The following is a 12,931-nucleotide window of genomic DNA, read 5'->3' as shown; positions in this document are numbered from 1 at the left end:
CCAGGTCGTCCCAAGACCCACTGTGAGCAGCACAGAGACAGTCTTCAGAGTGGAAACGATGGTGTTCCTCTGGTGGGAGGCTTCATCCCTCAGTGTGATGAGGAGGGTCAGTACAGGCCTCAGCAGTGCCACGGGTCCACAGGTCACTGCTGGTGTGTGGACAGTAGGGGGCAGGAGAGAGCGGGAACCCGAACTCCACCTGGAACCCCGAGAATAAACTGTGACGAGCCTGGTAAGAGTGCTGTATGCGGCCATCTCGTCCTAACAAGTCCTATGTTTCTAGTGTCAAGCAATTTTTCAGGCTTGAATAAAACCTAAATATTGTATTAAGCGATAAAATCACAGCCAATTGAATATACAGCTATGGAGTGTGATTTTGGTCTAATGGGATTATACTGTGGATGGGGCTGCTTCTCTAAGCAATCAATCTTACAAGTTTGTACTTGGTGAATGATATAAAAGCTAATAAAATCCCATAGACTTTCATTACAGGTGGGGCCTTAAGGCGCAGGTATACTTCATTTTCCACATTCCGCTCCGTCTCGCACACAGTCGAGAGCGTGAGCCTTTAAAGTATACTCCTTTTGCTGTGAGCTCAGAAACACACATTCAGCGTGTGTGCACTATCTAGTGGTATTCAAACACTGAAGTCACTCACTTATGCGCTGTTGTATGCGCACCGTCCGCGCGGTCACAAAAATTGGGTTGCACGGCGTCAGTGTGCGAAGACATCAGCGGACCCTCCTGATGATAAAAGTTACTTCACGCGGACTGTGCGAGGACCGTCGAGGAACATGGACGGCTGAAGTATACTTTGGGCTGTAGCCATATCTAGAGAGCAGAATAACAATCCCTTGTGTATCTCATGTGCATCCAGGTCGTCCCAAGACCCACTGTGAGCAGCACAGAGACAGTCTTCAGAGTGGAAACGATGGTGTTCCTCTAGTGGGAGGCTTCATCCCTCAGTGTGATGAGGAGGGTCAGTACAGGCCTCAGCAGTGCCACGGGTCCACAGGTCACTGCTGGTGTGTGGACAGTAGGGGGCAGGAGAGAGCGGGAACCCGAACTCCACCTGGAACCCCGAGAATAAACTGTGACGAGCCTGGTAAGAGTGCTGTATGCGGCCATCTCGTCCTAACAAGTCCTATGTTTCCAGTGTCAAGCAATTTTTCAGGCTTGAATAACACCAAAATATTGCATTAAGGATAAAGCAATAAAATCATAGCCAATTGAATATACAGCTATGGAGCGGGATTTTGGTCCAATGGGATTATACTGTGGATGGGGCTGCTTCTCTAAGCAATCAAACTTACAAGTTGGGTACCTGGTGAATGTAAAAGCTATCAAAATCCCATAGACTTACATCACAGGTGGGCCCTTTGCCATATCTAGAGAGCAGAATAACAATCCCTTGTGTATCTCATGTGTATCCAGGTCGTCCCAAGACCCAGTGTGAGCAGCACAGAGACAGTCTTCAGAGTGGAAACGGTGGTGTTACTCTAGTGGGAGGCTTCATCCCTCAGTGTGATGAGGAGGGTCAGTACAGGCCTCAGCAGTGCCACGGGTCCACAGGTCACTGCTGGTGTGTGGACAGTAGGGGGCAGGAGAGAGCGGGAACCCGAACTCCACCTGGAACCCCGAGAATAAACTGTGACGAGCCTGGTAAGAGTGCTGTACCGCGGCCACCTCGTCCTAACAAGTCCTCCAGTGTCAAGCAATTTTTCAGGCTTGAATAAAACCAAAATATTGTATTAAGTAGGGGTGTGACGAGACACTTATCTCACGAGACGAGACATGACATTGGGTTCACGAGAACAAGACGAGACTAGATTTTTGCACAAAATTTTATAGAAATCCTCAATGACAAAATTCATGACTAGAAAAATTGTCTGCAGGTGCATATTGATTTTTTTAAAACTAATAATCATGTAATGAATGTCATTTCAGTTCTACTTTATGAGTATGAATTATCAAATGCCTTGAAAGACAACAATATACAAGCACTGTAAAAGGGTTTTGCCACAAACTCAAATGACTGTACATGAATTATGAGCTTCCAGAACTTCTTATGAATGTAATTTGATACTTACGACTGATCGTGCCCAAACGCGCCGAGTCAGAGACAGTTGCATTCAGTCTGTATTCACAGTCGGTGTTTAAAATCTGCTCCAGTCAATGGAAACAGTCTGCAAGTGTGTTCAGTTCAGTCTTAGAATGTTTAAGCTAGTCGCTAAGTTTGTCCCCAGCATAAGCAATCAATCTTACAAGTTGGTACTTGGTGAATGTGTAAAAGCTAATAACATCTCATAGACTTTCATTACAGGTGGGGCCTTAAGGCCCGGGTATACTTCATTTTCCACGTTCCGCTCCGTCTCGCACACAGTCGAGAGCGTGAGCCTTTAAAGTATACTCCTTTTGCCGTGAGCGCAAAAACACACATCCACTATCAAGTCCCTCAAATACCCACAGTTGTATGCGCACCGTTCACACAGTCACAAAATTGGGTTGCACGCGGACAGTGTGCGCAGACATCAGCGGACCCGCCTGATGATGAAAGTTACGTCATGCGGACTGTGCGAGGACCGTCGGGGAACATGGATGGCTGAAGTATACTTTGGGCTTTAGCCATATCTAGAGAGCAGAATAACAATCCCTTGTGTATCTCATGTGTATCCAGGTCGTCCCAAGACCCACTGTGAGCAGCACAGAGACAGTCTTCAGAGTGGAAACGATGGTGTTCCTCTAGTAGGAGGCTTCATCCCTCAGTGTGATGAGGAGGGTCAGTACAGGCCTCAGCAGTGCCACGGGTCCACAGGTCACTGCTGGTGTGTGGACAGTAGGGGGCAGGAGAGAGCGGGAACCCGAACTCCACCTGGAACCCCGAGAATAAACTGTGACGAGCCTGGTAAGAGTGCTGTACGCGGCCACCTCATCCTAACAAGTCCTAAGTTTCCAGTGTCAAGCAATTTTTCAGATTTGAATAAAACCAAAACATTGCATTATGGATTAAAGGAACACTCCACCGTTTTTTGAAATAGGGCTTATTCACATTCTTTCATACATTTAGATAGGTGGGTAAATGCATTTTTGTCTCAGTGCATGCATTGTTTTAGTTTGACAGGGTCGGCGCTAGCTTAGCTTAGCACAATGAATGGAATCCTTTGTTGCCAGCTAGCATGGCCTGAGTAAAAGTGATAAAAAAACAAAAAACAAACACGTAATTACTTCTTGTGGCCTGCGTATTCACAACGAGTACAAATAGCGATGCAGATTAACACTAGGCGATTTCCTAGGCAGATATTGACTTGGGACTATATTAGGGGGAAGCACAGGCGAGGCACAGCTACTTAGGCGAAGCACTGCTACTTGGGCGCAGAGATATCACGCAACACATGAAATCCCACGACTTCCGTCAACATACCGGTGTGCATTACAACGAGTCAAAACTCAGAAGAAGAAGAACAACACGCGTGACCTGCACCGAGTGTCTTCGCTTTTGGATTGTTTATTTTGAGAAGTTACAGCTACAGTTACAGCAAACATGGTAATTACCTGCGTAGCAAAAGGTTGTGAGAACAAGCAAAGGACATACACGAATGTAATGTTTGACAGAATTCCATCGAATGTTGAACTGAGAAATAAATGGCTAGCTACTCTGGATATCTGTACTCCAACGCCTCTCTACAAAAAGAGCATTTTGCACCGGAGGACTAAGTTACTTTGAAAAAATGGAATATGGGCCCAGAAAGACGGTACTACGTCTGAAACATACGGCTGTCCCATCCCATCTATTTTCAAAGCACAGGCAGAACAAAGTGCACATGTAAGTTGTCTTTTATTACTCTTCCTTATGTTAATCTGTGTCTTTATTCGGTTGTAAGATAGATGCTGAGAAGCTGTATATAGACTACGGTTCAAATAACGTTAGCCTCCTCTAGTATAACCTCATGTTGAATTCAACCTGTTTAGCATGAACAACCAAACTAAAATAAAAACCGCTGTTATCGTTACCTGTAAAATGAAATGACTGAGGGCTAAGTTAGCTATTTCTCTCACCGATCTAGCCTGGTTCTTTTGACTCAGGAGTTTTAGTACAACTACTATGAGGAGAAGGCTACAAGCAGTTTACTATACATGTGTCATGTTTAAAATAATCACTTACTCTGTGGACAGCTGTCCATTTGGTCTATTCGGCGTGGGGCGTTTTTTCCAGTTCACTTTATCACACTGAAAAAAAAAAAATCGAGTACTGCCGGATGGATCAGCGCCGTGAAATCCGCGGTAGCTGTGACACAACTGTGGGCACGCTCATCTTGATCTGACGCGTTGAGCCTGGTCATCGATGTCAGTAACTTGTCCCACTCGCCACAGCACAGACACTATTTCAGTCGGCATAGATTGGCATATTCCCCCACATTCACACCACCAGTTCGTGTTGGCTCTCATCCTCACGTCCTCAGGCTGTTGAGCGATCGCAACCTCCGCCTGTCGTTCTATTTCCACTCATTTTCTGTAAACTCTTGTATATAGGTATGGTTCTGGCTCACACAAAATCAGCCATGTTCATCGCCATTCATGTACTGTTGGGAAAATAGCCAGGCAGCTACTATTCACACCGGTATGTTGACGGAAGTCGTGGGATTTCATGTGTTGCGTGATATCTCTGCGCCCAAGTAGCAGTGCTTCGCCTAAGTAGCTGTGCTTCGCCTGTGCCTCCCCCTAATATAGTCCCAAGTCAATATCTGCCTAGGAAATCGCCTAGTGTTAATCTGCATCGCTATTTGTACTCGTTGTGAATACGCAGGCCACAAGAAGTAATTACGTGTTTTTTTTGTGTGGTTTTTTCACTTTTACTCAGGCCATGCTAGCTGGCAACAAAGGATTCCATTCATTGTGCTACGCTAAGCTAGCGCCGACCCTGTCAAACTAAAACAATGCATGCACTGAGACAAAAATGCATTTGCCCATCTATCTAAATGTATGATAGAATGTGAATAAGCCCTATTTCAAAAAACGGTGGAGTGTTCCTTTAAGCAATAAAATCATAGCCAATTGAATATACAGCTATGGAGTGGGATTTTGGTCAAATGGGATTATACTGTGGATGGGGCTGCTTCTCTAAACTATCAAACTTACAAGTTGGTACCTGGTGAATATTAAAGCTAGTAATAAAATCCCATAGACTTTCATCACAGGTGGGCCCTTTGCCATATCTAGAGAGCAGAATAACAATCCCTTGTGTATCTCATGTGCATCCAGGTCGTCCCAAGACCCGCTGTGAGCAGCACAGAGACAGTCTTCAGAGTGGAAACGATGGTGTTCCTCTAGTGGGAGCCTTCATCCCTGAGTGTGATGAGGAGGGTCAGTACAGGCCTCAGCAGTGCCACGGGTCCACAGGTCACTGCTGGTGTGTGGACAGTAGGGGGCAGGAGAGAGCGGGAACCCGAACTCCACCTGGAACCCAGAGAAGAAACTGTGACGAGCCTGGTAAGAGTGCTGTATGCGGCCATCTCGTCCTAACAAGTCCTATGTTTCCAGTGTCAAGCAATTTTTCAGGCTTGAATAACACCAAAATATTGCATTAAGGATAAAGCAATAAAATCATAGCCAATTGAATATACAGCTATGGAGTGGGATTTTGGTCCAATGGGATTATACTGTGGATGGGGCTGCTTCTCTAAGCTATCAGACTTACAAGTTGGGTACCTGGTGAATGTAAAAGCTATCAAAATCCCATAGACTTACATCACAGGTGGGCCCTTTGCCATATCTAGAGAGCAGAATAACAATCCCTTGTGTATCTCATGTGTATCCAGGTCGTCCCAAGACCCACTGTGAGCAGCACAGAGACAGTCTTCAGAGTGGAAACGGTGGTGTTACTCTAGTGGGAGGCTTCATCCCTCAGTGTGATGAGGAGGGTCAGTACAGGCCTCAGCAGTGCCACGGGTCCACAGGTCACTGCTGGTGTGTGGACAGTAGGGGGCAGGAGAGAGCGGGAACCCGAACTCCACCTGGAACCCAGAGAAGAAACTGTGACGAGCCTGGTAAGAGTGCTGTACGCGGCCACCTCATCCTAACAAGTCCTAAGTTTCCAGTGTCAAGCAATTTTTCAGGCCAGAATAAAACCTCTAATTTCTAATATACAGCTATGGAGTGGGATTTTAGTCTTATGGGGTTATACGGTGGAAGGTTCTGCTTCTCTAAGCAATCAAACCTTCGAGTTGGTACCTGGTGAATGATATGATAGCTAATAAAATCCCATTGGCCTTAGCCATATCAGCAGTTGCATTAAAAACACTTGCACAGCAATATTAACTATTTTTCAGAAATGTAATGCCAAGATAATGTAACACAAAGTATAGTCTTATAAATGTACATACATTTAAAAAAAAAAGAAATAGAACACATTAACAACTGCATAGCAACGCCCTGGCAACCATCCACCATAAACTAGCATCATGGCACCAACTTTTGCATAGGCTACACATCTAAAACACGTCTGACATGGTCTCCATCCAGTGTCTGGTGTTATAATTGTAATATTGCTTGCAAATTATGGGCAAATTATGGTTATACTTTGCTAAGCAGTTTCTTATCATGTGTAAGCAATCACTATAATCTGTAGCAGAGCTCAGAGAGTCCAGCCTGTGTCTCGAGATTACAGAGCATTAGGAAAATATGAGCACTTTCGTCCATGTCAACACTGCCAGTGAATGTGTCCTCACCACAGTTAGAAATGCCTCCTGTTTTGTCTCAATGTTTTGTGGCCAAAAATGAAACTTGCGAAGAAGTAAAAACAACTTTCAAAATTAGATGTTAAATGGAAAATGGATAGAAAATAAGCAAAAATATTGGTATTATATCTTATTTTTTATTTTTTTTAGAAATAGATGTTAGGGGTGCATCTATTATATATAATTATGTTATATATACTTTATTTTTTTATATATATAGTTTTGTATTTGTATGTTATTTAAAAATCTATATATATATATTATATATAATATATAGTATTTTTAAAATAGAAATATTTTTTATTATTATTTCAGAATAATAATTATATACACTATATATATATATATATATATATATATATATATATATATATATATATCAGTAGTTTAAAACTTTTTAAATATCTGTTAAACATTTTGTTTTTTTTCTTCTGTTCTTTATCATGCTGGATAAATCATTTGCTATTTTCATTTTCTTCATTTGCTATCTTCATTTCATAAATCTCTGTGGTGTGGTGCTTGAAATATATAGATATGCAAATGTGGTGTTTGAAATATTTTGTGCAGCATCAGTAATATGTTTGTGGTTTCCCCTCTGATATACCCAGTGATAGTCCCTCCAACCCAGCGTCCAGAGACCGTCTGTGAGCGCTGGAGAGCCAGTCTGATGCAGCAATATGGAGGCCAGCCGAATTCCCAGTCCTATCTACCTCAGTGTGACTCTTCCGGCGAGTTCAACCCAGTTCAGTGCTATGGAGACAGCACCTACTGCTGGTGTGTGGACCGGAACGGACGGGAAGTACCAGGAACCCGCTCACATGACGCTGTGAAACCTGCCTGTGAGTGTCGCTCGCTGTGAAATGTACACTAATTATGTGTCTCCATGCTTGAACAAGAAGAGTTATGATGCTTCTGTAGTGGTTGAATATATTATTATTATTATGAATAACCTGTATATTCACAACAAGAGGCGGCAAAATTATTTATTTTTCAAAGCTAAAACAATCAATCTTCTAACGTCTAGGTATACCTACTGTGGCCCCTCCCACCATGCGCCCTCTGCCACGCCCAGATGTGACCCCGCCTCCAGCAGGCACGTTCTTGCTCTATGCCCAGGGTCAACAGATTGGAGTCTTGCCTCTCAATGGCACACAGATGGACAAGCAGAGATCTTCAGTGCTGCTTGCTCTACATGTGAGACTTGCACAATATTGAATTAAAATACTGAAGTCTGTGGCTTTGAGAAAAGTATACTAATTCAGTCCTGTTTACACTTTCAGGGCTCCATAGTGGTCGGCATTGATTACGACTGCAGAGAAAAGAAAGTTTACTGGACAGATCTGGCAGGACGGACAATCAATCGAGCCAGTCTGGAGCCAGGATCAGAATCTGAGATTATCATCAATACAGGTATGTTTATTTTGCTAGAAAAAAAATCTTTGATTTATGGAATGGAATGTAATATCTTTTATATTATATAATCTTTTCCAGCTCTGACGAGTCCAGAAGGTCTCGCTGTAGATGTGGCCCGTAGGAGACTGTTTTGGGTGGACAGCACACCAGACAAGATCGAAACAGCAAATCTTGATGGAAGTGACAGACGTGTTCTGTTCGAGAAAGACTTAGTAAATCCCAGAGCCATCATTGTGGACTCCCCTACAGGGTATGTGCTGATCTTGCTTAAAGATGATCTTAAAGATATCAAAAATCAAGAACACTAATGCTTCTCATTTAATTATATATATATATATATATATGTTTGTGTGTATGTACAGTACTGGGTCAAAAGTTTGGAAACATTACTATTTTTTATGTTTTTAAAAAAAGTATCTTATGCTCACCAAGGCTGCATTTATTTGATCAAAAATACAGAAAAAACATTAATATTGTGAAATATTATTACAATGTAAAATAATGGTTTTCTATTTGAATATACTTTCAAATATAATTTATTTCTGTGATGCAAAGCTGAATTTTCAGCATCATTACTCCAGTCTTCAGTGTCACATGATCATTCAGAAATCATTCTAATATGGTGATTTATTATCAATGTTGGAAACAGTTGTGCTGCTAAATATTTTTATTCATAAACTGTGATACTTTTTTCAGGATTCTTTTATGAATAAAAAGTTAAAAAAGAACAGCATTTATTTAAAATAGAAATCTTTTGTAACAATATATACAATACCCTTCAAAAGTTTGGGGTCAGTGATTTTTTTTCTTTCTTTTTTTGAAAGAAATCAATACTTTTCTTCAGCAAGGATGTGTAAAATTGATAAACAATGATGGTAAAGATTTATATTGTTAGAAAAGATTTCTATTTTGAATAAATCTTTTTTAGTCTTGAGCGTGCTGGATCACTACGACTGCATCATTATCAGGGGCATCTCTGCTTAATTAATCCAATAATTGGCTGATTTAATGAACCATCATTTCCCCTCCATCTCCAACTTCCCATGTTTCCTTTACAAGAATGCTCCAAAACCAAAAATCTGTTGGTATTGTGCAAGTGCGATTGAGGGTAAGCGAGAGAGGGAGGAGGTCAGGACGTGCATGGGAGGCAGAGAAAATAAGAGGGCAAGGCTACAAATTGGCCCAGATGTTAGTGTTGCTTCAGTGTCTGGCCTGGCTCTCGGGTCTCAGGGGAGGCAGGCAACGTGTGGGCCAGCAACTCCACAAACACAGCCATCTGCAACATCTGGAGCAACTGAACTAGTGTGGAGGACAGGAGATATAACACAAACCTCATGGGCCATGAGAATAGCTGCAAATGTGTGTTTGTGTTTGTTGATGCTGCGATTCGCGCTACGTGCTAGTTTGTTTGTGCCGTAACGCATAATGTCTGCATGCTTGAGGTGATGGTTCCGATTAACATGCTATCTGGGTTGAAGTCTGATTCATCAGTTGAGAATTTTACAAAACAAATATTTAATCATTCAAGCAGTGTGCAGTCTGCGTTGTTCGCTGCTCCTCTTATAAATATCCCTTAAATCATTTTTTACCACAAATGCTGTGAAATTGTAATTTGATGCTTAGAAATCCTCCGGGAGGGACATAAGTAATATAATTTACGGTTACAAATCTTTTTTGCCCAGTGAGTGATTCAGCATTAAAAATAGTGCAGGCTAGTTTTTATTAGTTTCATATGCCATGATTTAGAACATCTTTTTTAAATCAATGCTAAATAGTGCAGAACAGTTTTGTATGTTTCCTGTTTTCGCAAAACATGAATTGCAACTCTTGAAAAATCTCAAACTGTGAGCCATTTTGCCTCCCATGTTAAAAGTCTTATATCTCAATCTAATGCATATTATTTCAAGCTTTGACTTTACTAATTTGATCAAACTGTTAAACCTATATGTTAAATATGAGAGAATTAGACTTGCACATGCAAGCATGCTCAATTATTAGTAATAGTTCTTATTATTATCAATGATGCTGCTGAATATTTTTGTGGAAACCGTAATACAATTTTACATTTTTAACGCACACACACACACACACACACACACACACACACACACACACACACACACACACACACACACACACACACACATATATATATATATATATACTACATTATTAATAAATTATAAATTATAAATGTACATGTATGAAATATAAATGTAAAATATAAACAAATGAAAAATATATAAATATAAAATATATCTATATTTATATCTAAGATTATATTTAACAAAAACGTAGTGCAGTCAAATCAATTAATCGCGATTTATCTATATAGATACATACATACACACACACACACACACACACACACACACATATATATTTACAAACATTTATGTATCGTGATTAATCAATTTGACAGGACTAAACAAAAGCCAACCAAAAGTTCCATTGTCATAATGTCCTGACAAGTAAAACTTGATCTTTTCACAGAACCCTTTACTGGACTGACTGGAACCGAGAAGCTCCTAAAATCGAGAGCTCCTCGGTGGATGGACAAAACCGAAGAGTCCTGGTACAGGATGGCATTGGACTGCCCAATGCTTTGGCCTACGACTCCACTACACGCCAGGTCTGCTGGGCCGATGCAGGTATGCGCTAAGCATATGTAGGCTAGTTTTTGTGCAGCAATATTTTTGGGTTTTGACATAAAGTCTGGTCCACTTTGCATCTAATTCAGACCATGTAAATCTGAATTAGATACCACAATAACAGGCGGGGACTGAAAAGCAATTTCAAAATATGTTGATAACCTCTTTTTTGTGTTTTGGGCAGGAACCAAGCGCCTAGAGTGTATATCGCCTAATGGGACAGGGAGACGTGTGGTCCAGAGTAACCTGAACTACCCCTTCAGCATGGTCTCCTTCGCCAATCACTACTATTACACAGACTGGAGGAGGTAAAGCATAGCACATGCATGTCCAACACAAAATGACCATCAGAATCATAACTACCTATCAGATAGTTCTATTTATGAATGTTCCTGTATTCAATTTAAAAAAGTGCCATGTTGGCAAGTCCTTCACGCTCGTTTCACTTCACATTCTGTGTCGCACTAGACTTTGTGCTCCATTAACTTCCATTCATACTGAATACAAGCATTAGAGCAACATGATTTGCAGTGAAACAGGAAACGGAGTAGATAATATAGCTTTATACCCTTTATAAAGTTTATTATTTGTTATTTACAATTTATTAAAAACAGAAGCCCTGAAGCTTATTCATATGTATTGTGAGGTCGTTTGTCAAGTGTGACTGACTGTACCTTCATCAATTAAATTATTACAAAATAACTGATCTCATTTTATATTTTGTTCTGTGATGTTTCAGAGATGGGGTCATCGCTCTCAGTCGAGATAACCAGTCAACAGATGAGTACTTGCCTGATCAGAGATCTCATTTGTATGGAATTACAGTTGCTCCTCCACACTGTTTATAAGGTGCTTACAGATTTCAGTGGTAAAGTATATAATCTGTTTAGTTTTGCTAATGTATTTTCCATTCTATATCTATATATATATATATACACACAATGTACACACACAAGTGCACACACATATTTATATATACAGTTGTAATCGAAATTATTCAACCCCCATTCCAAATCAGGTTTATTGCCAAGATTTACAGACTTTCAGCTGTTTGCATTGAACAAATCAAACAAAAGTAATTGAAATAGCTCAACAACAAATGTTTGAAGTGGTTTCCCCAAATTCAACTGAAAATGCAACTTTTAATGACTTCTGCAGTCTCAAAATTATTCAACCCCTTCGTGGCAAGCATCTTTAGTACTTTGTAGAACACCCTTTTGCTGTTATGACCAGCTGTAAACAAGATGTATAACCAGACACCAGCTTCTGGCAGCGTTTCTGAGCAATCTTAGCCCATTCCTCATGAGCAATGGCCTCCGGTTCAGTAAAATTCTTGGGTTTGCTTGATGCAACCGCCTTCTTCAAATCACACCACAGATTTTCTATGGGGTTCAAGTCAGGTGACTGTGATGGCCACTGTAGAATCTACCAGGATGACTTCTCCAACCAAGCCTAGGTGGAATTTGAGGTGTGCTTGGGATCATTGTCCTGTTAGAAGGTCCAATGACGTTTTCTACTAGGATTTCCTGATACTTCAATAGTCCATCTTGCCTTCCACACGCTGCAGGTTTCCAGTACCAGAGGATGCAAAGCAGCCCCAGAGCACCACCATGCTTACCTGTAGACAGAGTGTTCTTTTCAGCATATGCTTCATTCTTCCTTCAGACATACCGCTGATACATAGGGCCTTAAAGCTCCAGTTTTGTTTCATCGCTCCACAGAACAGAATCCCAAAACTTCTGTGCCTTATTTATGATTTTGAGCTTTTTTCTTGTGCTTTTGGGTCAATAGTGGTGTACGTCTTGGAGTTCTGGCATGGAAAACGCATGCTTTAGTACGCGCCTTACTGTGCTGAAACCTCAGTGTCTGTTGCCACCAAGTCTTGCTGTAGGTCTTTTGCAGTCACTCGAGGGTTTTTCTGAACCTGCCTTCTCAGAAATCTGGTTGCAACTGTTGATAGCTTCCTTTTTCTGCCCCGTCCAGGTAGTGTAATCACTGTTCCTTTAACTTTGAACTTGTGAACAATGCTTCCAACGGTGTCTCTAGGAACATCTAGTGCCTTTGTTATCTTTTTGTATCTTGTTCCTTGTTTGTGAAGAGCAATTATATCTTCTCTTAACTTTTTGGACCATT

General features: G+C 41.2%; 1 protein-coding gene across 2 annotated transcripts in view; it reads left to right on the top strand.

Moving 5' to 3' along the window:
• Positions 1-12,931, top strand: part of nid2a (nidogen 2a (osteonidogen)) — a 41,521-nt gene that overhangs the window by 27,175 nt on the left and 1,415 nt on the right. The window contains exons 15-27 of one of the 2 annotated variants that reach the window (XM_084097811.1): positions 5-232; positions 878-1,105; positions 1,435-1,662; positions 2,678-2,905; positions 5,260-5,487; positions 5,817-6,044; positions 7,343-7,573; positions 7,759-7,928; positions 8,015-8,144; positions 8,226-8,397; positions 10,641-10,798; positions 10,983-11,106; positions 11,538-11,647. In XM_084097811.1, coding sequence (XP_083953937.1) covers positions 5-232; positions 878-1,105; positions 1,435-1,662; positions 2,678-2,905; positions 5,260-5,487; positions 5,817-6,044; positions 7,343-7,573; positions 7,759-7,928; positions 8,015-8,144; positions 8,226-8,397; positions 10,641-10,798; positions 10,983-11,106; positions 11,538-11,646 — 2,462 coding nt within the window. In that variant the 3' untranslated portion in view covers position 11,647. The remainder of the gene's footprint in view (positions 1-4; positions 233-877; positions 1,106-1,434; positions 1,663-2,677; positions 2,906-5,259; positions 5,488-5,816; positions 6,045-7,342; positions 7,574-7,758; positions 7,929-8,014; positions 8,145-8,225; positions 8,398-10,640; positions 10,799-10,982; positions 11,107-11,537; positions 11,648-12,931) is intronic. The other variant, XM_084097812.1, reaches the window with a different exon arrangement.

Source organism: Abramis brama, assembly GCF_963993115.1.
Source record: "Abramis brama genome assembly, chromosome: 21".
Lineage (NCBI taxonomy): Eukaryota > Metazoa > Chordata > Actinopteri > Cypriniformes > Leuciscidae > Abramis > Abramis brama.
This window is presented reverse-complemented; position numbering and strand designations above follow the sequence as displayed.